The 25,223-nt window shown below is 40.0% G+C and overlaps 1 protein-coding gene across 1 annotated transcript; it reads right to left on the minus strand.

The window, feature by feature from the left end:
* Window positions 1-389: 389 nt before the first annotated feature.
* On the minus strand, window positions 390-24,186 carry ACER2 (alkaline ceramidase 2). Its single transcript, XM_065405878.1, has 6 exons — window positions 23,997-24,186; window positions 18,910-19,024; window positions 17,829-17,970; window positions 13,349-13,486; window positions 2,120-2,257; window positions 390-1,301 (listed from the first exon to the last, which is right to left on the minus strand). The coding sequence occupies exons 1-6, from the start codon at window positions 24,102-24,104 to the stop codon at window positions 1,115-1,117; spliced, it is 828 nt and encodes a 275-aa protein (XP_065261950.1). The 5' UTR covers window positions 24,105-24,186; the 3' UTR covers window positions 390-1,114.
* Between the last annotated feature and the right edge of the window lie 1,037 nt (window positions 24,187-25,223).

Consider the following 25,223-nt stretch of genomic DNA (forward strand, 5'->3'; position numbering starts at 1 on the left):
CTGAACACTGCTCCCATTGAAGTTATTGGTACAACTCCCATATAATTTTGTGGGAGCAGTTAGGCCAATATCAAATGCTTTTGAAAGTCTCACCCTTTAATCTTTTTTCTCCAGATATGGTAAAGTTTAAGCCCAGAGATAGAAGGGGATTTTTATAACCATCTTCATATGCTTATTGGGAATATATTCATTTTTAAATACGTTTGTAATGGCTACCAGGTTCTGCTACACCCCACACAAGCTGATACTCATTAGCATCCTGTAGATAATTTAGCCAAAAGACACCGTCATTCCATTCTGAACTGTTTGAGGAAAACATTAGGAATTTAGGGTTCCTGAATTTCTTATTTGGATTTAAGGCCTGTTCCTTGTCTCACTTTCTCTTGTTTTACACCAGTGTAACAATTCTGGGTCCGATTTTCCTTTGTTGCCATCCTCTTCTGCAGCTCTGCTAATGTATTTAGCTACTGGGGAATTTCCCATGCAGTGCAGAGCTGCCACAATGGCTCTACACTACCCCCCTCTGCCGTCCACATGTGGAGACATGACTTTGGAAAAAAACATCGCTGGAATACCACCAGGACAACTTATGGCTAAATGCATCCAGGTGCAAATTAAAGCACGCTCAAGATTGCTCTAACGTATACTCGGAGCTGGGCACAGAATAGAGGAGGCACAAAGATGGCTTAAAGGCACCTTTGTCCCCCTCACTGTTCCTTCACTAAATAGAGCTCTGGCAGAACCAACATGAAAAGAGAATCAGTCTCTTACAGTGAGCTGTTTTGGTCAACCTTGAAAAATAGCCTTAACTTTGATATTTGGAAAGAATTACCGGTATATCATGATGGATGCTACATCAAAAACAGAGTGCAAAACAAACCCAACCAGTGTCAATACAGAGTTCTAATATAAATGTTCAGGAGCACCACAATAAACCTTCTGGCCTCCTCTCCAGAAAAGTGAGGAAAGGTCATATTTTACCATGTATTAACAAAACACTTGTGAACACCATATGCATAGTAGTCAGAAAAAACAACCCTAGCCACTACCTTTACCTAAGTACAGTCTGTGATGAAAAAATAAATAGATTGTCCCCTCCACTAGGTGCTTGATTTCATGTAATCTTCACAGGTGATTTCTTATGTGCGCAGAGGAGGGTGACATAGGGGACACCAATGAAAGCCCATTTTTCACTGGGCCAGAACTTTATGACAGGACCCTGTTCAGGGATCTCGGAGGCAGCATCGAAGTAGGCAAAACAGACACAGCCTAGGTAAGCAGCAAGGCAAATGAGGATGTGCCTGAGGAGAATGAAAAACAAAGAAAAAAAAAAGTCATGTGGATTCAGTAAAGATATCAAATATATCACCAAGTTTTCAGACTAATCAGCCCCTACCCTTTTCTCCTGTCCCTCCTGAGCCTGGCTAGTGTCAATCCCTGTCCTCTTAGGACTAACAAGATGTAGCATATAGATAACTATACTACAAATATGCAATGAATTGTAGCATTCTTGGTCCAAACTTGATGACCTTTGAATATGCTGCAAAAGACACTTACACAGAGTTTGGGGGAGAACGTTGAGAGTATGGTCTTGAATAAAAGGGACTTTTGCTCACAGGTGGATAGGTGTGAAGGAGTGGCACTGAGCTCTGACCTTCCTTGTCTACCTGTCTGCTGTCATGGCTTTTTTAAGGATGGAGAGATTTGTCACCTCTCAGACCCATTGTTTCAGACTGATAACAATGCATTGGGTTTACACTTGGAAGGTTATTTCAGCATTCGTAAGGGCTAGAAACTTAGTTTTCATTAAAAGTGAAGTTAGAGTCTGCAGAAACTAAATAGACCAGGAGGGCACATAAATCTATCTAGTATTTGGTCCTGCCATGCGGACAGGGGACTGGACTCGATGACCTCTCGAGGTCCCTTCCAGTCCTAGAATCTATGAATCTATCAAGTGGATGGGATGTGTGAACACTACTGGTTGGGAGTCTTACTAGTAAAGCTGATCATCATGGTGAAAGGAACAACATACAATGCACAAAACAGCCTATGTGAATACATCTGTATTAAGGGCTTCTTTTCTTTAAATGAAACAACAGAGTTTACACACAGTACTTACCATACACAGTGCAAATACGGAAAGTTAAATGAAGACCAGATCTCACAAAATGCTTTGTCACTGATCCAGCAGAAAAGTGCTAACATCCACCAAAGACCTGAAAAGAGGCCCAGCTTGTACACACGCAAATTTTCACACCTAAAAAAATGACGTAAGGAAGGGAAGAAAAGCCGTTATTAGTCACTATGCGGTTTGGCTATATTGAGCCTTGGGATGGAACCTGGAATGCCAGGCTACACACCTTTAAGAAGCCTGCAGCTGCTTTGCACACAGTGCAGCATTCTGAAAAAGTCATATGTTGAGGAGTTTACTTACCATCAATTTGAGGTGCTGTCACAGTCAGAAAAGAGACTATGCAAACAAAATGGCACCTTTACTCAGCAGCTCTGCTCCTGGAAACTCTTAATTACTGATGTGCAACTTTTGGACAAAAAAATTGTTTTCACTCCTGTTAGGACTACAGCCTAAGTAAAAGTTCTGGAAGCCAGAGCTGGAATCCATTTTCCTTCATACATCAGCAACAACCCTAATCCTGCAACAAGAACCATGAGGAAGCAGGAATCTGCCTGCCCAGTTCTCTTTACACGATAGGGACCTAAATGCCAATTGCAGCTTTTTTTTTTTTTTTTTTTTAAACTGGTGATGATGCATGGTAAGCATTAGGAAAAAAAATTATTCTTTTTACAGTACTTGTCAACTGAGCAAAATTGATTTGGAGTCATTGAAAGACAATAAACATGGAACCCACCTATGTCATTATGAGCAAGAGTCACTTTCCAGACAAGAACTACACTTGAATTCTTTGGTTTTTAATATTTTTTTTTTTAAGATCAAGATTTTAATTAATTAGCACCCATCTAAGTGAAAGGTTTGGTGTCAAAACTTGAAACACACAAAACACATTCTGTCTTAAGGAAAGAACAAATATTTAAGCAAAACTTTTACCATTTTAACACAGAGGAGTTTTTCTGATTGTTAGAGGCAGTGGTAAAGCTGATGGAAACTGATTACAAGTCTTTGGCATTGGGGTCCATTACTAGCTTTGCCAAATATACTCAGACTGGAGTATGGTTTTCAAGAACTGGTTAAATACAATGTGGTCCCAGCCACACTGTTAGAACACAAGGGAGAGGTAGTTGAATTTTTAAAATTCTGTTATCAAAACATTTCTTTGGGTTTAGAATTTGAGTAAAAGTTTGTTTCGACATCTAAATTTTGGGCCAAATTTTCACTTGCCCCTTTGATATAGCAAACATTTTTTAAAATTATACAACTATGAAGAATGATATGCTTTCCAGGGAGTGGAGGAGGACTAGCTGTTTTTTTCTACACATTATTAATTTAAGTAATCTACAGTTCCAAATGATGCTAACCCAAAAGTTTAAACATCCCCAAAGGCTTTGACAAGAACAGTTTAGCTGATGTTGCATGCTTCTGAACCTCAGAAACGAAATTCCCAATCTAGGTTAAGCTGGAGTTTGGACTATGGATGGGGGAAACAAACCTGTCCATATACAATAGTTCCTGCTGTGGAGGGAAAAGAGCCATCTGTTGTAGCCATAAGCAGCTTGGCCTGTAGTTGATGAGCTCTGCCCTCCAAAGCATGTGCCAATGTATGTACAGGGAATTATCTTAGGCTGCCAGGCCTGTAAAGTAGGAATACTCTTTTTTTAATGTAATGAAATTTGTTCACCTCAATTTTGGGGGGGGGGGGGGGACTGAATTCTGTGGTCTCCATAGTTTTGCTCAGGAGTCTAGATTCCTTGTGACATTAAATGTTACTTAGCCAATGAGAGAGTTCAGTACAGGAGTTATACAATATGAGGTCTCTTGGGACATGACCTTTTTCTTATATGCTGTCTAGGATGAAGTGTGGTTCGCCTTTGTTGGTCTTTCTACAAAAAGAAAATTATGCTTCTGGTTTTTGTTTTTAAATTGGGTGGATTTTCCTGGGGCCCAATCTGTAAACACTGCCAAGAGTAGTTCTTACCATTGGTCAAAAACCATTGGTCAAAAACCACTCTCAGCAGGATTTCAGTCCCTTTTCTTCAAGGTTGCATTTTATTTCATAGCGAGAAAACAGTTCAGCATAAGTCCCCTTATAAACCTGGCCCCTTGCCCCTGACCTGGAGCTGCCTGCAGGAGCCTGTCTATTCCTTGCAGATCTCACTCCTCAGACTCAATAAAACCTGTGGTATTTCAGGACCAAGGACACAGAGATTTCAGCATAAATCTCAAACATTTATTTATTTGCAACAAAAATAAATATTCTGCTTGTGTTGCAATGAACACTATTATTATTGTTTGTAATAAGGAAACACCTAGGGACCATGATCCTACAAACACAGGACAAAGAGAGCTTCTGCCCCAAGGAGCTTACAGTCTAAGGGCTTGTCTACACTGGCAATTTTCAGCGCTGCAACCTTCTCGCTCAGGGTGTGAAAAAACATCCCTCTGAGCGCAGCAAGTTTCAGTGCTGTAAAGCACCAGTGTAAACAGTGCACCAGCGCTGGGAGTCACGCTCCCAGCGCTGGTAGCTACGCCTCTTGTGGAGGTGGTTTTTTTAGAGCGCTGGGAGAGCTCTCTCCCAGTGCTCTGCCATGACCACACAAGCCACGTTAAAGCGTTGCCAGTGTAGACTAGCCCCAAGTAACCCTGTCGTTTTATGACTGATTGCAGTACATACAAGTAAAAATTCCTAGTCTCTCACACAAGTTTGTCACCCTCAATTTTGAAATTCCAGCGTGACAATTGAGGGAATTCTGAGCGGTTTCCAACGTCGGTCATTACCTGTTTGGATTTGAAAGCAGAAGACATCACATAGAGGCCAGAAGCCCCCTCCCTCTATTGCTGCCATGACAACCGTAACTCTATACCCTGGCACAAATTCATTGCAACTTCTTCTTACATAATAGAATCTCAGCTCACTCTGTATTGAGAGGGGGAATAGAAGGGCTGGCAGGAGCACAGGGTCTCCAGCCCACACGTGGAGGTTGGGCAGAGTTATGACTGGCACTGGAATCTTAAAAAAAGAGGAGAATTTTCTGTTTTTTTTTCAATGTATAAATTCTCAAGCTTATATTTGCATAAGCAAATATTCAAAACAAAAAAATATATAAAAAACACTTTACTGGGTGACAGCTTTCTAAAGATGTAGCTACAGTGATACAACATCTGAGTTTGCAAATTCAAGATTTAGTAAGATATTTTTCCATAAAAAGACCCAAAGATTCTTTTTACTATTAAAATTATTCTGCTTCATTTGAATTTTTAACGTGCATTTGGGATTAGGCGGTGGACTTCTTTATTAACAGGCATAAGGTTGGCAGTGGATTCCTTTATAGCCTATAGATTAGCAACAGAAAACCTACCATGCTGCATAATCTTGTTCATAAGGATTTCCTCTTGCATTCTTTTGCACATTAGTTTTAGGGTCTCACATTTCCTTTTTAAAGCCATCTATAAATAATCTGACATTCAAAATGATTACAACTTCTCTGTTTGTACATAAAGGACTTCATGCTTCCACTGCCAGCTTTCTGTGTTGCTGTTATGTTCTGTTTGTTTCACAAGAAGTATATCAATATAAAATGATTTTCCCAACAGAACGACACCTGTATGGCTGCCACTGAAATTATTACTGCATGTAGAATGCAAACCAGGATAGATTTTAAAAAAGGCCGAATTCTCTGATCTGGCTGATGATCAAAACAAATCCAGAGGAGAGGGGGCAGGACATAAAGGTAGCTTTACGCATTTTGTATGCTAGCTACAATATGAAATGACAACAGATTTCTTCTGTAGTGCTTTTTTCCACGTCAAGGTTAAATAGTTGTAATAAAGCATCAGAAAAGGGCAAAGAGATTTTTCATCTGCATATGCAGAGGCATCCAGTCAAAGGCAGGGACACAGAGTTTTTCTTTATACTTCCCAAGTGAGACCATACGTGGAATGCTATGTTCAGTGCTGAGCACCCCATTACCAAACAGATATAAAATGCCCAAGGGTCTAAAGAGATTACTTTATTAATACACATGAGAAGCCCAATTCATGACTCATTAATGTCAATGGAAAGATTCTCTCTCACTCACTCTAATGTGAGATGGATCAGGTCATACAAGACCAAAAACCCATATTGCCACTATTCATGTACAAATACCTAGGCACTGATGGATATGTATGGATTCGCTGTTTGAACACACAACAAATGGACACATACAAATGCATGCCAAGCTTTGACATTCTGTTAGCTAAATGGTCATGTGCATGCACACACAAAAAATCAGGTGTTTGTGGTCATAAGTGTGGAAAGCAAATGCATATGCATAATTGTGCACATTTAACACAGAAAACCTGATCTCAACATGTAGCTGCCTTAAGCAATGGCCATGCCTACAAATATTTGAAGGGTGTGAACAGCAAGGAAGGAGAGTAATTGTGCATGCTTCAAAGAGCTTTAAGTAGTGGGATGAGACTGAAAATTTATGCTGAATATCAGAAATTTTTTTTGCTGACAGTGAGATTTAAGACACCCCTAAGGAATGTGGTGGAGACAGTAGTTACAAGATAACATAATGGTTTTGGGATTATTTAAAATTGTTTTTATAAGTCTATAAAATAAGTAAGTGCTTCAGGGGACATTGTAAGAGGGTGTTCAAAGGTAAGCAAGGGCAACCCCCCCAAAAAATAGGATGGTAGAGATGGTCTTTTCTGGGCAACGTTCAACAATTTTCTGTAATTCCCTGAACAGTGCCCTAGACAGTGATGGGTGCTTTAGAAATACTGATGGGGAGCAGCAAAGCTAGACATCTCTCCTCCACTGCATTCACCAGCAATATGGGTGCAAACTTCAAACCCTAACTGGAACCAGGTAAATGCTATGAAGCTGTCCAGTCTTTTTATTTTAAAGCAAATATGGAAATGAAGTTTTAAAAACCTGTTAATGCAATATTAAAATTGAACAGGACTTGCACATGCTAAGGTTCCAGGAGCATGGTTCATTCTGCCATATTGCAGATCTGTAATATTTTTGTCCCTCTTTTTCCTGATAAATGGTAGCTTAATATATTCTAGTGTAAATCTGGCCAAGTTAATTTTGCTGTTGAAACCTTACCATTTGCTTTTCCTGATTGTGCAATATATTTGCATGAATGCAGTGCTTGTATATAATCATAGGAACATAATTTAAATGTCTGTTAATAAAAATTACCACAATGTGTATGAGTCTCTTCTGATATTAGCCATCCATAGTTGTTATTCTTACAGGGCCAGCACACACTACCATCATGCTACCACCACAGGGGCTGCACTAGATTACACATGGAATTTATCATCTTCTTCCTCCTGCCCTTTGTGCCTTTGAAAAAAATCTCCCATTTTAGTGTTTCCTACCTTACTAGCCATCTCTTCTCCCATTTGAGATCATAATGCTCTTTTTATGGCAGCAATTTGTTCCCAAGGAAAAATTAGAGTAAGAAAAATCTTCATTAGGAAACACAAAAGGCCTGATTCACCACTATCCAGTTTGCAACTTACATCAGCATAAAATTGGAGTAATGCAGTGATAAATTAGGCCCAAATATCTTCTTCTACATGGAACAGGGGAAACTACTGGCCTATAATTTTTTTCCCTCCCTACCCAAAATAGTTTCATAGTGAAAGTTCCACATCAGAGCGACCAGATTTCAGTGTACAGCTGGATGACTGACTGCACTTGCATGGAAAAAAATCCCATTGGTTTTCAATAACGTTCAGATTTTGTAGATTGTAAAAAGAGATTAGATGACCTCTTCTGGGTTTTGGAGACTGCGTCTGTATTTAAATCTCCCAGAGATCAGCATGGCTTAAAATAATACCTTTAATCCTTTGCTTTTACATTTAGGAATTTATCAAAAAATGTTGCAAGTATTAGATCCCACATTGCACAATTAAACTGACAGCTCCCTTGGGTCCCTTATAATAAATTATTCAAAAGCAGGAGCGTTCAAGCCTTTCATTCTTCGAAAGGTAAATAACAGAGTTCCATACAGCTTAATGGGAGATGATCTTCCATATGAAACTCTTAAAACAAAGGTATTAATTTACTTATAGGCATATCTATGGCACTTGACACTGAAGTGTCTGAGCCCCTAACAGGTTTGTGATTTCTTCTTACAACTTCCCCAGGAACTAAAGGCACATTATTATATGCAGTTTCCAAATGGAAAACTGAGGCACAGATAGTTTAAGTGTTTTGCCCAAAGTCACACAGGATGTCCCTCCAAATGGCTCTCTATGAACATTAAAAATCCTGTGGCACTTTCATCAGAGTTCTAGCCAACTCCACCAGCCTCCTTGGTCAATTTCCCCATCTCCTCCTTTATTGTGCAGTGCACTATTCAGTTCCCACACTCCTCGTACCATAGAGATGGCTGGGTTTCTTCTTCTTCTTTTTTTTTTTTTAAAACAGGAAGGATTTAATGATATCTTTCCAAAATATTACAATTAGGAAAGGCTGTTATGTAGTCTGATAAAATTGAATGGAAAAAACCCACCCTATTCATACACCATGAATATTGCATATTTAAATATAAAAGAGTCAAGAAATACTAAAGTTAAGCTTGATTCTTCTTTCTTTTACACAGACTTCAATGGAGTTATTCCTGATTTATAAGGGTAGCAGAGGAGAATCAGATCCAAGAGCAGGGTGGATAAAAATCAATTTTTTTTTTTTAATTGGATTTTTTTTGTTAAAATGCTTTTTGAGGAAAAAAAAATCTATCTAAAGATAGTTTTAATTAAAATACATTATAGCTCAAAGATATCTCATCATGGAATAGGGATTATAAATTCTAATTCTATAGTATGAGACAATATATTCATGCAATGTTTAAGAAAAGTTTTGTAAATGAGTTCCAATAGTTCATGGATTAGGGACCCAATCTTATGGGGTTCCAGGGGCTTCTGTATAGATTATTTAGGTTAATCTTTCTAACTACCCAATGGGGCTCAGTGCTCAGTCTAGAAGATACCATCAGAGATGCTTAGTTTTGCAGTTCTCAAACTGTGGATTTGTGACTCCAGAGATAACGCCTGTTAACAGCAAAAATGTTTTCAAATAAATAAATAAATAAATAATATAATAATATACAGAGGTGAGAAATAACAGACCTCAACCCTATTGTCCCTCTGCAAATTTGTGTACATAGAGTCAATCCCTTATCTCCCTCTAAAAGTGAAAAGTTTCAAAAAGTTCAATGAATAGAAGACTGTTGGGGGCGGAATAGATCTGGACAAGGAGAAGAAGTCTGGAGATAAATGTGAGAAGGGAGGGACAAGCAGTAGAAACAAAAGTGAAACTGTTTAAGCAGCATATTCCAGAAGTCTTGAGGTCTTTCTGAATGTAGCCTTCATTGATTTTAGATCTACCATACCATTCTCTCACTAGAAGGGAAAACCTATAATGGCAGCAGGCCATAAAAGAGACCCAGTTTGGGAATATTTTAATGAAGTTCCTCTACCTGTGGGTAAGACAGGCATGCGTGCAAAATGCAAACAGTGCAACAAAGAAATGCAAGGCCTGGTTGCCCGAATGAAACAACATGATGAGAAGTGTTCCTTCTCAGGATGAAGCTGGGTTGAAGGTGAAGAAAGGAACATGTCTGAACATGCAGGATCTTCAGTTTGGTAAACTTTTTTATTTCATACTTCTTTCTTAAGGACTGCCTGTCTTCCTTCTGGACTATTCTTGAATTCTCATGTTTGAGCAAAAAAATATAGTTGTTACTCTATCGTTCTATCATTTTAGATGCAGTTGTGATAAAAAATAAATAGCTGAAATAGGCAGATCTTCCTTTTACAATTTCACCTTTAAAGTAGTACTGAGTGTCAGTAAATGCAATGAGTGATAATAAATGAGCAGTATGGTCATAATAATTAAATAACTGCATTGACTTATTTTGTTTAGGAGACTCCATCCTCAACATACAGGATTTTGAAGATTATCCACCTTCAAGATCACCATCATTTTCTATAGTTTCAGAGTTATCTGCCAATGACAGTGTTTCAGTCACATCATGTATCATCTCTAGCAAAAACAAAAAATCTCCATCATCCAGAAACAACCATAGATAAGTTTGTGATAAGAACCAGCAGATTACAAAAAGAGGTAATTGATGAAAAAATTGCCCGGTTTGTTTATGCAACAAACTCTCCTTTCTGTATGATTGAGAACCTACCCTTCATTAACATGGTTCAGTCATTAAGACCAGGATACAGTCCACGCACCAGAGCAGATGTCACAGGCAAATTGCTGGATAAAGTGTATGAAAGAGAAATTGAGCAGTGTGCGAAAGGTCTAGAGGGTGAAATTGTTAACCTGAGTCTTGATGGGTGGCACAATGTCCACAATGATACTGTTGTATGTGCTTGTGTGACAACAGAAGAAGGGAATGTCTTCCTTACAGAAACAATTGATACATCAGGAAATGCACACACAGCAGAATACTTACAAGAAGTAGCAGTAAAAGCTATAACAAACTGTGAAAAAAAATTCAAATGTCTAGTACGCAGCTTGGTCACAGACAATGCTGCAAATGTATCCAAGATGAGAAGAAATTATTTAGAAGAGAGTCCCAAGCTAATAACATATGGTAGCAGTGCTCATTTGATGCACTTCCTTGCCAAATACTTCAGTGTTCCAGAAATAAAGGCTAATGTTGTTGAAATTGCAAAATACTTCTGTAACAACCACTTTGCAGCAGCTGCTCTGAAAAAAGTGGGAGGAACCAAGCTAACTCTCCCACAAGATGTGCAATGGAAATCAGTAGTGGAGTGTATTGAGGACTATATCAAGAACTGGCCTAATCTGATGACAGTTTGTGAACAAAATCATAAAAAAAATAGATGGCACTGACACAGCCAAAGTTCTCAACATTGGGCTTAAGAGAAATGCTGAACACATGCTGAGTACCCTGAAGCCTATTTCTGTAGCCTTGAACAAAATGCAGGGAAATAGCTATTTTATTGCTGATGCTGTTGAAATTTGGAAGGAACTGAGTGAGATCTTAAAAAGAGAAATATGCAATGACAGAGTTGAATTCCAAGCATTAAAAAAACAAATGGGACAAGCACAATCTCCAGCTCATCTTCTCAATACTCGGTACTAGGGTCAAACCTTAACTACTGAAGAAGAGGAGTTGGCTATGACATGGACATCCAGCAATCATCCCTCCATAATGCCAACTATAATAAACTTCAGAGCTAAGGGTGACCCATTCAAGAAATATATGTTTGCTGATGATGTGTTAAAGAAAGTCACACCAGTGAACTGGTGGAAGTCACTTAAGCACTTGGATTCAGAGACTGTTGAAGTGATAACATCACTTTTAACAGCAGTAGCTTCTTCTGCTGGTGTAGAAAGAATATCTTCTTCCTCTGGACTAATTCATTCCAAATTGAGAAATCGTTTGGGACCTGAAAAAGCAGGAAAGCTTGTTTTTCTTTTCCAGATTATGAACAAACAGGAAAATGAAGGTGAAGACGACTGAGTTAGCTGCAGAAGCCAATATTTTCAGTTTCTCATGTTGACCTGGCTGACATAGTCAATTTAATTTTTGTTTTTGTTTTTTTAAATATTTCATTTAACTATTTTAGTTAAAAACAAAAACAAACCTGATTTTAAAAAACTTGAATGTTTAACTAAATTCAAAAATGCATATGCTTGTTTTGTTAAAAAATTATGTTTGCTGTTGAAGAAAAAAATTCAGAATACATAACGTTGTTGTTTTAGTTAAATAAAACAATTTAAATGTCTGTCTGGTGATGTTCGCCTCCTAATACAGCATGGCAAGAAAATCATCCAAATATTAACGATTAACCTGTTGAACTGGAGATAGATATTTATGAAGTCATTGGGAGGTGAACTGCTTCAATTACCTTTGTTAAATGAAATAACCAAACAATCATTCATTTTCTGATATAGCTGTAAAAGTAATCTGAAGCGTTTTCAAAATAAATCACTTTAAAAATGTATAGTGTGTACCTTCTAAAAATGAAACCTACATCTATCTCTGAGCTGTGAAGAATATGTATTAAGGTTATAACAACCAACAAGAATGCACTTTTATGTAGAAATCCATGATTAAATTGAGTCTTCCTGACTAGTGATTTAAATCAATCTGATTTAAATCAAATCCACTATGTCCAACATTAACTTGAACTTGTTGCATATACTGGGCCAAATTCTCCTTTGGTGTAAATCAGTGCAGCTCCACTGACTTCAATGCAGGTAATCCAGTTTACACCAGCTGAGTATCAGGCCCTACATATTTAGGTATACGTGTAATGACCTAATTAATCATTGGAAATACATGCAGTGTGAGAGAGTCCAAACAGCTGGGGTGGAGCGGAGTGAGTTCACACCATTGCTGGTATAAAAGTGCAGCAGCAACAAAAAGACCAACAGCTAGATTGTGCCTCGTAGGCCCAGCCCTGCATTGGGGGCATTGCACAGCTGCATGGCTGTAGGAGCAACACCCTGCCTCAGAGGCCTGGTCTGTGCTAAGTAATGTTACCATGTCTCCTCACCACTATGAACTACAATGTTCTGATATGAGATGCTGAACATGTTCAGCGGTCAGTGCAGACCAGGACAAACCATGGTCATGTCAGCACAAATACTGTCAATATCAACCTTGAACAAACATGACAAAGTTTCATGGTGTAGACCAGGCCAGAGAAGCAGTTGCCAACACCAAAGATTCACAAATCATAAATCAGGAGCCCAAAAGTCATGAGATTATAAAACAACAATAAATGTTGGGTCTTTTTATTTGCCTTCTGGCTTTTGAGCCTTTAGGGTTTGGGTTTTTGAGCTTTTCTCTGCAACCATGAAGGCTAGAAAACCATGAGAAAAAAAAAAAAAAAAAAAAAAAAGTTGAGATTCCCACAACCAAGTGTTCCAGGAGTTAGGGCTTTAAGTGAAAACATTAAAGGTTATGAGACTTCCTATAAAATTGCAAGAACTGATAACAGCATGCCCGGTGCTTCCCAGTTCTCTGCCTGCCAGCGTGGGGGTGGAGAGCAGGGAGGGTTGAGTCCCTTGAGTACACAGACAGATTCTGCCTAGCCCTTATGTGGGTCATGCATTTGGAAGGTGATCTGCCCAAAAGTATATTAGTATCTAGAATGAAACCCTCAGAAAACAAGCATCAAGAAAGGCTGCTTCACATACAGAAGAAAGACACCTACCTCTTCAACTCAGCAATAAGCAGAGCCGTGCAGGGGACACCTAGTGTCATTAATGAGATGTTGTTGATAGCAGGCTTAATGAATGCAAGGCATGTAGTAACTCCAGAAAGGACACCGACTGCAGCTTTAAACCTTGCCCTGAATAATTAAAGAAAAAGGGTACATTTTGCTTTAATTAAACCTTAAATTAATGATAAACAAGAAAAGGCAACTATAAAATCCTAAACATGTTTAAAATTGTTGTAAACAACATTTTATTTCTTTGAATAGGTATAAGAAATGACACACACTATGACAACAACATGATGTGTACAGAATGTCTACTTTGGTCCCAATCTGGCAAAGACTTTAACTTTGCATACCTGTGTGTCTCGTACATAAGTCTTCGCAAGACTGCAGCCTTGAAAGTTTAATATTTTATATACACACTGATCATAAATATTTGAAACTGAGGCCCTATTCTGATCTCTCTTATTCCAGTATAAATCGTGAGCTATTCCACTGCATTCAATTGAGTTACGAGGTCTAAAACCAGTGCAGTGTTGCCAATTCTCATTATTTTACAAGTATCATGATATTTATTATTTTCCTTAAAGCCCTATTTACTGGAATCATGTTATGTTAGAATCTCAGCTTTTATTTTTTTATTTTTTAATAAAAGTATGTTTCTAGCTTGCCTGGTTGCAGAGAAAAGCTTGCAAACCTGAAATCTAAAGGTTCAAAACCTCACAAAGCTAATACAGAGAATTTTTTTATTTTTTAGATTTTTTTTATGTCATGATTCTTAAACCAATGATTTTGGGGGGCCTGACTTGTGTTTTTTTGAAGTTCAGGTTTGGCAATACTCCCAGTATAATTAAAGGCAGAATCAAGACCTGAATGTGTATAGTATACAGCCTGATAAATTCAAATTTTAAATTCACCTTAAACTCCCTTTAAATTTTGGCTTTGACAGGCTACATACTTTAAACATCCTGTTTCTGGGGTCTAATCTATGGGAGGGAAAAAAATATATGTCCTCCAAGCTGGAGTTCTCTCAGAAGTCACATTCCGGATGCATTTCTTATAGCGCAGAGTTAGGCAAAACAGCTTCATTTGAAGGTAACTGACCATTATCTGCCTGTTTTTCAAAACTCTCCCTTGCCCCTCTTAACTTCTGTAAAAAAAAAAAAAAAAAAAAAATTAAGAACAAAAAATTAATCTCCCTGAAATTTCACATCCCAGATTAAATTTTTTCTCAAGAGTTTTAAAGTTACAGGACCTGATTCTTGTACTCATTGTAGATCAGTCATCTCCTCAGATCTGACTGCAGGGAGCTTTGCCATTGACTTCAATAGATCCAGGATTTCATCCCAAATGTCTATTGTTCCTTTTTTTTATTTAAATAAGAAGAGCACTGAGAAACACAGTTTAACAAGGAAGCTGTTTAACCCTGTTAGCAATACTGTGAGTCTATGCACAGAACAGTTGCTGGATGTAACATTAAGTTATGTAAAGCAATGACTAAAGGATTTTTTTGGCTAATTCTTATGTGTTCATATATTTTTGGACAGCATGAAATGCTGCCAACCACGTAATGAAATGCTACTACAAAACCTCTGCTTCATTTTTGCTTTTGGGAGTGAAAGAGCAGGCAGCGTGTCCTATAAAAGCACTGTGTTGCAATATGCAGAAGTAAACAAGATTCACACAACTGGGACAAAGTCATGAGATTGGAATGACAACGGCATATGGTCATTTAAGATGCACTTTTCATAATGAAAGCAATTTGAGGAGTGTTCTGGTGGAAAGCTCAAATCAAAGATGTTTTTAAAATAAGATGATCCTCCAATAAGATTTATGACAAAAACAAAACAGCTGATCCTAGGAAGGCAGGAAGCAATGGAGTACACTAATATTAGCAATGAGTGGGCCTGGAGGTAACAAACAGCTGGAAAAGAATAGCATGAGGAAGGACAGTAGCGACAGTGGCAAAATTACGTGGTTATTCAATGCAGTTACGTGCAGGTCTAGATGCTAATGCAATGAGCTTCAAGACACAATCAGGGAACCATCCTGAGTTCTTTAAGATAGATTTTACCTGAGTTAATATCTTTTATTGGACCATCATCTGTTGGTGAGAGAGACAAGCGTTCCAGCTTACACAGAGCTCTTTTTGAGGTCTGGAAAAAGGTACTCAGAGTGTCACAGTGAAATACAAAGAGGAACTAATAGTTTAGCATAAATAGTTAACACATATTTCAAGAGACTATTCATCGTAAAATGGCCTGATAACACATCTCCAGTCACAGGGGGAAAGGAAAAATAAAACTGGGGATGTGATATAGCAGGGTACAATCTAGATCAGGGGTCGGCAACGTTCGGCACGCGGCTCGCCAGGGTAAGCACCCTAGCGGGCCGGGCCAGTTTATTTACCTGCTGACGCGGCAGGTTCGGCCGATTGTGGCCCCCACTGGCCGCGGTTCGCCGTCCCGGGCCAATGGGGGCTCCGGGAAGCCGCGGCCAGCACATCCCTCGCCCGCGCTGCTTCTCGCCGCCCCCATTGGCCCGGGACGGTGAACCGCGGCGACTGGGGGCCGCGATCGGCCGAACCTACCGCGTCAGCAGGTAAATAAACTGGCCCGGCCCGCTAGGGTGCTTACCCTGGCGAGCCGCGTGCCGAACGTTGCCGACCCCTGATCTAGACTAATAAGCAGCTCTACCACCCCTACACTGTAACACTGAGTGCCTTACAATGCCTTGCTGAAGTAGCTCCCACCTAGGCCACTCACAAACAGCCTTCCAGCATGCAAGCCACACACCGAGTGTTTATGTAGAACTACAGCCTGCCAACCACACTCTGGCTCTCACCAGCCTTCAGGGTGACCCCAATAAACCCACAGTCTTAGATTTGTACCCAGAAATGTATGTCCTGTACTGCCCAGCTTCTCTGGACAATGCAATTATATTAGGTCCGTTACTTCTTTAAAGGGATAATATGCACACAATTTGCCATTCCCAAATGGAGTTTCCCAGGCACTTCAAGTTAAACACAATGGATTAGATAAAACAAATGTATTAATTACAAAAAGATAGATTTTGAGTACAAGTAATGTAACCATTTCTGACTTTTTATGTTTCAATAAAAATTAAGATAAAAGGCTACTGGTGCCTAACTTAAACTATGTTAAATTCAAAGCAAAGTTTTCTCACCACATCCTTTCAGCAGTCTTACTGACCAAGACTCTTAGGTCAGGACCCCTCCCCCAGCGCAGTAACTGCTTCCTTTGTCCCTTCAGGTGCAGTGAATCGATGGGCATGGGGGGGGGGGTCCTTTGGGGTGTCTTCCCCTTCTTTTTATAGTTCTGTCCCCCCTTTGAGAAGCATTTCCAGCTGGAAGTAAGGCAACAGGCAATTTATGTAGCAGGATGTTCTCTGCTGCTTTTTTTCTTGCCCTGTTTGAGCTTTCTTTGTTTCCCTTCCTGCTTGATGACGACTGTTTACTACTTAAATGCAAGTTAAGCAGAGCACAGATTCCCTTGTTTAGGACAGACCTGTTTGACAACATATGTTAATAACACCATACAGTGGAATCTTATAACTTCACATTGCCTCACATTTTACCAGGACAATAATGAGTTTTTAAATGATACCTCACAAGACATATTTTGTACAAAGATTATTACAATAGCGTGCAGAGTATGAATACAGGGGTACATTCTGTCACAGGGTGGGGTGAGGGAGTTAAATGGATTATAGACTGTTGCAATAAGCCATAAATCCAGTGTCTCTACTCAGTCCATATCTCCACTGCTGTCAACCCACAACACACCTTTCAAGGTCTATAGGTATGTTTAGGACCTATCACATATGGTGCACTTCATCCAGTGCACTAAATGCCCCAGTAACAACTATGTGGGTGAAACAAGACAATCATTACACACATAAATGAACTCACACAGAAAAATGATAAAAGACAAAAACACCCTATCACATGTCGGTGATCACTTTAAACAGAGTGATCATTCTATATCTGACCTCTTAGTCCTCATCCTCAAAGGAAACTTGCATGACACCTTCAAAAGATAAGCCTGGAAGCTTAAATTCATAACTTTGCTAGATACTAAAAATCATGAACTGAATAGAGACACTGGATTTATGGCCTATTACAACAATCTGTAGCCCACTTAAGCCCTCTGCTCAGCGCTTTTTTCCCCCTTCCCTCCCATGACTGGAGAGGTGTTAATGGGTCACTTCACCTTGAATGGTCTCTTGAAATATGAGTTAAATATTTACGCTAAACAATCTGTTCCACTTTGTATTTAGCTATGACACTCCGCGTGCATTTCCCAGACCTGACGAAGAACTCTGTGTAAGCTGGAAAGCTTGTCTCTCTCACCAACAGAAGTTGGTCCAATAAAAGTTACTAATTCACCCACCTTGTCTCTCTAATATTCTGTGACTGACACATCTACAACGACACTGCATACATATATATTACCTGTCATTTCGAAAAACTTTTGGGAGGTATCTTCTGGGGAACCACATGGCCAGAGCACACATCAGGACCCAAAGAATAGCCAGCTCATCTAGCATCTGACCCAGGAAACTGAGTGTAGCATGGAAATAGACAGATCCAATTCCTGGATGAATCAATTAAAAAGCCAATATGAAGTTACAGTTGTGTATGGCACTAAAATGTGCTGCTTAACAATGGACCTAATAGTCTGGAAATGGTAGAAAGACTTAAACAACACCACAATCGGTGGCAGCTAAAACTTATTGCAAAACAACTGATTTATGAAAGGGGCAAATGTCAGCTCTAAATAGCAAAATGGAGCTTACGTAAAGGAAACAGCACATCAGGGTATCACTATTAATGAAATGGGCACAGTATTATTTAAAAAAAAAAAAAAAAAAAAAAAAAGCACCACACACAAAACACTCCAAACTAAACAACTAAAAATAGAGATTCTCACTGGCTGGGAGGGGGTAAGTCAAACAAGGCTGGCAGCAGGTGGTGGCTAAACCTTAGCATGATTTACAGGTGGAAAATCCCATGGTCTTTTACAGAGCCATGCAACCTGCACAATAATTCTTTGCCCCATCTATGTAGTATTTCAAAATCTTCCATTGTTGCTGACAATGGAAACATTAATGATCTTCCGTACATAAAATGGGTAAACATTCACTTCTATGGAGAGAAATTATCAGCATGTTACAAACAAAAGGCTCCGGAACGCCTCCCAAATGATGCTAAATATCCTCAACTCCTACTAAAGTAATGGGATGTGGATGTTCAGCACTGCTCAGGATCAAGCCCAAATACGCAAAGGAAGGGCAGAACAGAGCTAAGCAGGCCAGAGTTCCAGCCAACCTACATTGTCACAGTACATTTTCCTTTGTAAAAGTTCATTTGCTTCAGTATCAAGTAAGTTCAAACAAACTGCTCACTAGACGTCAGGGTTGCTTTATTTTTCAACAACATGATATGCGGGCAGGAAAAGAACCCAATTTCCTCTCTCTTGCAGTTCGTGCATGACCAGACACATACACGCACACACACAGACTAATCAACTTACCAACAACAACTAGCAGAGTCCATATTAAGTATATTCCACTGTTGAAGCAGGTTGCATATTGACGAAATAAGCACATACATATGGGTGGTAAAACAAAAAACAAGATGTTGCTTATCTAGAAAAGAAAATATAAAATAAAATGTATCAAATAAAGGGGGGAAATGAAACAAACCTTTAAAGTTTGTAAGCTGTTTAAAGCCATCTAGAAAAGCACATTTGTTGCTTGATCTGATGACAACCCCAGCTTACCAAAACTCATATGTCCTATTTTTTCAAAGCTGACCCAGGTTCTGCAGTGGAGGTCTTTACTTTGAGAAATGTTAAGTATAAATCCATCAGGACTGGGAACAATGTATAATGTAGATGAGCCCTTCCTTAAAATACCTTGTAAATCTATCCCAGGAGCAACACTTCTGTGATTACACAAATACAGTATCAAATATTCATGTCATTGCAATTCAAAAAGTATATAATGACGACAGCAAGAGGTGAATAACAAGGATCTTAGCTGGTGGCACTCTCTTCTTAATGACTGAGGGAGCCTTGCATGAAAACTTGTGGAACTGCCCGGATACAGATCATGTGGTCCTCCCTTAGGCCTGGTCCACACTACCCCCCACTTCGGACTAAGGTACGCAAATTCAGCTACGTTAATAACGTAGCTGAATTCGAAGTACCTTAGTCCGAACTTACCGCGGGTCCAGACGCTGCAGGCAGGCTCCTCCGTCGATGCCGCGTACTCCTCTCGCTGAGCTGGAGTACCGGCGTCGACGGCGAGCACTTCCGGGATCGATCCCAGAACATCGATTGCCTGCCGTCGGACCCGGAGGTAAGTGTAGACGTACCCTTATTAGAGGAAGGCAGAGGCACTTGGGCTGGGGAACCCTGCTGCAACTCTTAGGCTGTAAGAGGCAGCTGTGGAGCATCTACCCTACAGCTTCATCCCTGGGGTGAGAGACAGGGGAGGGAGAATTCCTCATCATTGCCTCTATTACATTCTCAGTGCCTAGCCCAATTACTCAGGCAGGAGAGAGAGTTTGGTCATAAGAGTCCACCTGAAAAAAAGGGGAATTGCAGCTGCCTTTGAAACCCATAACTTATACTGGCCAGTTTGGCCTTTTAGGGCCTGATCATATATTCCCAGTGCCCCTCAACCTTCCACTGAAGTTAATGAGAGTTTGGGGTGGACAAGGCATGTAGGATTGGACCATTAATGGGTGTGTTTGCTCCTTCAACTATATTTTTCCCTACTCACTTCCTCAAATACACCTCTACCTCGATATAACGCGACCCGATATAACATGGTAAAGCAGCGCTTGGGGGGGGGGGGCTGTGCACTCCGGTGGATCAAAGCAAGTTCGATATAATGCGGTTTCACCTATAACACGGTAAGATTTTTTGGCTCCTGAGGACAGCGTTATATCAGGGTAGAGGTGTATAGTCTTCACTCTACACAAGAATTCAGAGAGATTAAAATTCAATCACCTCACTTACATTCCCAGGAAGGGTCAAAACATGTTCATAAAACCAGCATTCAAAATGACAGGAACTAAAGGAGGGGCTCCCTAGGCATATTCATTTGCAAGCACTGTATACGAGAAGCATTAAATCAAACTAAAGATGCCCCCTCAGAGGGTCACATTTTCTTCAGAAGCCTTGACCTTTGGGTTTAGTTAAAGTAAAATATTTAGAAAAAGCAATCTCCTGCTCAGTTTGAAATAGCACACTCTTTACTAGAGACACAGTGAACCTGTGCCAGCAGAACCCTTGGAAACAGCATTCAGCCTGAGACTCAGAAGATAATGTGATAGAGACGAGCTCACTGGTACTTTTAAAATCATTTTTTTATTTAAGAAAAGATTACAATGAAAATGTTGAAAAGGCTGAAATGCAACAAAAACCAATTAAAAAAAACTGACCAACCCACCTCCCCTGTCACCTAAAAATAAAATAAGCTAGATCATCAGGCTATTGAGAAGAGGGAGGAAGGATTCTGTGGTTTTTTAGGACTGGCCTCTAGGACTGTTACAGAACAAAATATGGTTGGCAGGAAGAGGTCTAAAATACATCATTAGAAGCCACTGTATTGCACTTCCAGTTTTATAAAAATAAACTATATAGAAAAGAGGGGATCCTGATATACTGTATTAAAAGGCCTAATGTAACCGTTCTTTGTTTTGAGCTGTATCACAAACTGGACCAAATTCCACCACTGCAAACATTTGGTTCCCTAATTTTGGTCAACAAAAGACCCGAGAGTGGAAACAAAGGCACAATGAAGAAAGATTGACCAGTTCTTGTTACCCAGGACTTCCACATAGGTCTGCAATGCCGCAGATAGAGCATAGCTTTACAAAAGTCAATTAAAATCAAAACAACCACCTCACCCCCCCCCCCCCAAAAAAACCCACTGATTTACATTCAATTTAGGAGTGTCCACACAGTTTGCACCAGTCTAACTAAACAAAATTAAAATATCTTTAGATAACTGTTGCAAAATTTGTGTTTAGATAAGGCCTTCGTCCTGTGACTACAGGACTGTGCTGTTAAAACTTTGCTGAGAAGTGAATAATATCTGGCCTTTTTGGATGTGTATTAGCAAGGTTCTGCTATAGTACTTTAAGGGCCTGATCCAAAGCCCATTCAAGACAAGGGCAGTCTTTCCAGTGACTTCAATGGGCTTTGGGTCAGGCTCATAGCCATGTTATCCCAAGCCATTTTAGAGGTATGGAGTGAAATCTTGGCTCCAGTGAGGTCAGTGGCAAAACTCCCATTGACTTGAGTTGGGCCAGGATTTCCACCATAAATCTGTAAACAGCTGTCTTTTCTTGACCTAATCTGATCATTCATCCTGCACTTTCCAGGACTACATTCTATAGTATTACCATTCATGTTTTAGCTAATCTGCTCAGCATATCACCACCCTCTCCCATCTCATTTCCAGCCTGCTCCAAGGCACAGTTGTTTTCATAAAAACTTCCTCCCTGTTTTTTATGTTCTTGTGCAGTGACAACATGGGCAAATACAGCAGACTACTTTCACCAAAGTGCTCAGATATCATAGGGCACCCATAAACCAGATCACCTTTGATAGTGGTTCTAGGGAAACCATAGCATCAGCAATGCTGGGCTCAAATGTGGGATTTGTTTTATTTAAATGTGTGGAGCCAGCAAGAAAAAAAGACACGGACTGAGATGATGTAGTCCTCACTGATTCGCTCAGCAGAGGGTTCAGTATGTAAATGTACTTCTGTAACATTGTACAGCGCTACAATCGGTTACTAACCTGGAAAGGAAAAAAAAAGCCAGAAAGAACAGGAGACAAAGAGGAAGGAGCTAGGCAAGTTTTTAGGAAGATGGGTTTGAGAAACCCCAAAAGACAGTGAAGTGGGAAGAAAAGAGTCAGAGAAACTTAGGTTACCATCCTGCCAGCCCTCCATGCATGACTGCCCATTAAAATTGAAGGAAGCCCTGAACAGAATTTGCAGGACCCAGTGTACACCACACTTTCCATACAAATCTGTGAAGCTACACAATGCCCCCCCCTCCCCCAATGTGGATGCAGTTATACTGGTATAAAGCTATTCCCATACAGGAAGGGGATAGGAGAATAAACTATACTAGTAGATAGCACCTTTATACTGGTTTAACTGCATTCAGATTTGGGATTCTAACAGTATAATTATTTCAGTTAAAAAAAATGACACCCCTAATTGAAATAGTTGAATCAATCCAAAAGTCTGGGTGAAGAGCAGCCCAACAGAGATGCGCTTGAACTGGTCAGTATTAATCTAGCAATTTACCAAATTAAAATGTTCTAATACAGGTAAACCTATAGACCAGCCCTAAATTCGATACACAAGAAGCTGCTATTGCAGAGCTGTGAAAGGAATTTATTCAGCTCAGTGGGAAAAAAACAAAACTTTCAACAGCAGCAATTTTTAGTTCTTCCATGTACAGCATTCTGTGTTCACCTCTACTCCAGTGCAAAGGCTACTAGCCAAAACCCCAAGCATGTTGCTCCCAAAAGAAAGAAAAGAGCGTCACACAAATTAGATGGTCCCAGAAAATTAGAATATGGGAAGATGAGGGCAGCAGCGTTCCACCTATAATAACTGATGGCTCTTCATTGGGAGTGGGTGGAGATAAAAATCTGTTTTGTATTTTGTTTAGTCTTTGGGCCTGATTCTGATCTCAGTTATGCTGGTGGAAATCTGGAGTAGCTCCAATTAAGTCAAAGTTATACTGGTAAATCCAGCATAAATGAGACTGATATTTGGCCCTTTCTATATATTGTTGATTTGAGAGAGAGATATACACAGAATTAGGATCAGAAAATTTTCCAATCAATATAGTAGATGGTATTTTGTGATCAACCTTAACATTTCCCATTTCATTTTAAAACAAAAATGTTTTAAAGTTCCCCTAAAATAAAAATGTTAGCCTAATACGGTGGTGAAACAAAAATCAACAGTGAACAGGCATGTGAAACCAGATCACAAAAGACGCTTCCCACCACACATCCCCAAATAAAGCTACAGGAAAACTGATAACTTGTCATGCAATTGGATAGTAAAACCACACCCCTAATGCAATACAATATCAACACAGTCACATGCAAGAAGACCTTATTCTAGCCCTGTGTGCAAAAAGGCAAGGGAAAGCTGAGGGACTGTTGCTATTTCACCCAAGCTAGAAAAACAAGAGATCTCATTTCCTTTTAACTCCCCATGGAAGTGCTTTGAAATCAAGGCTAAAAAACTATGAAATACAAAAGAAGGTGATGGTATTTTTGCTATATTTGGATATTGCTCCTATTAAAGTTAGCAAACAAAAAGTAACAAATGTAAATATTTGCATATTATTTTTTTTAATTTAAAAGCCACTGAAAGTGACAAAATGTACCAACAATATTTAAATAATTTCTTAGTCACACACACTCTCTCTCTCTCTCTCTCTCTCTCTATATATATATGTATTAAACATAAGCTATAAAAATGAATACCGAATGTACTGCAGGCACTGTAGGACACAGGGACATGCATACAGATGTAAACACACACAAATAAATATGTGCTCGATACACACCGTGTTGTAGAACTCGGCTATCGTGGGCACGATAGTGTAGTTATCTTCGCACCAGTCTACCTCGGAGCTGCCGGCTCGCAGCTGATCCCACAAGTAGAGGGTGCTCATGTCTGGGGTGGATCTGCCTTGTGGCAGCTTCTGCTTTTTCAGCTGCCGCTGTGTTGGGGCTCTCTCCGTGCTGTTGCTCCCCTGGACTAATCAGCAAGGCGCAGACAACATTGAGGTAGCACCCGCAGCAGCTTCATCCTGTTTTTCTTTGCTCCAGCCGGATATGGAGCGCCACAAGCAGCAGCTTTGCAGCTCTCAGCCTGTTGGACTCATCCTCCCTCCTCCCAGTGGGTTGTTTAGCTTCATGCACGCTTCCCAGCTGATCAGCCTGCCTGCCCTCGGCCCCAGAGCGCCTGCGCCTTATGCCTCCCCCAGCTGGCTGAGGCTCTCTACAAGAATCACTGCTGCTGCCCTGTATTTACCACACAAGACACAGAGAGCCGGCTCCTGCTCCAATTGAAGTCGGTGCAAGCTCCTGTTGATTGACTTCTATAGTGCAGGACCGGACTGCAGGAGCACAGGAGAGACGAGGCTGTATGGAATAATCCTGCACTGGTCCCCAGCGGAGGCACTATGTGGGATTTAATAAATCTTAATTTCTATCTCTGGGATTCCAGGCTGTCAGTTGACGGCCAATCTTCACTCCGAAACCCACACAAATGTGGGCGGAAACATTCAAGACTCAAAGTGAACAAACAGGGAAATAAAGGATAACGCAGACATTTTTTTCAATGCAACATGCTCTGCATCTGGGCACCAGCACAAGTAAAACAGACTGTATTAGAAACATTTAAATTAATGAACTGCAGTAATCTTTCCTAGAACAGCTTCTGGATTCAGCTTTTTTTTTCTTTTTCTTCTGTTCTGGTGAAAATCCATAGTCTGGCAGCTTTACAGACTAAAGCCATCTGTTTACACACAGAAAAAGAGAAAGGAGCTTCCCCACACTGCCCCACCAATGTGCCTTGGGCCTGGTCTACACTGGGGGTGGGGGGGGAGGAAGAAATCGATCTAAGATATGCAACTTCAGCTACAAGAATAGCATAGCTGAAGTCGATGTATCTTAGATCAAATTAAAATTACTTACTTCGCGTCCTCGCAGCGCGCCGCGGCTCCCCCGCCAACTTTGCTTCCACCTCTTGCAGAACTGGAGTTCAGCAGTCGACGGGAGAGCGATCG

This window comes from Emys orbicularis, chromosome 6, assembly GCF_028017835.1.
Source record: "Emys orbicularis isolate rEmyOrb1 chromosome 6, rEmyOrb1.hap1, whole genome shotgun sequence".
In the NCBI taxonomy this organism is placed as follows: domain Eukaryota; kingdom Metazoa; phylum Chordata; order Testudines; family Emydidae; genus Emys; species Emys orbicularis.

Bases quoted from the DNA above. Each gene is read 5' to 3' on its own strand.
- ACER2 (XM_065405878.1), bottom strand. From the start codon at position 24,104: ATGAGCACCCTCTACTTGTGGGATCAGCTGCGAGCCGGCAGCTCCGAG. The intron at 19,025-23,996 runs GTGTGTATCGAG...TTTCTTTTCTAG, and splicing joins TAGCCGAGTTCTACAACACG to ATAAGCAACATCTTGTTTTT. The intron at 1,302-2,119 runs GTAAGTACTGTG...CATTCTCCTCAG, and splicing joins CCGTATTTGCACTGTGTATG to GCACATCCTCATTTGCCTTG.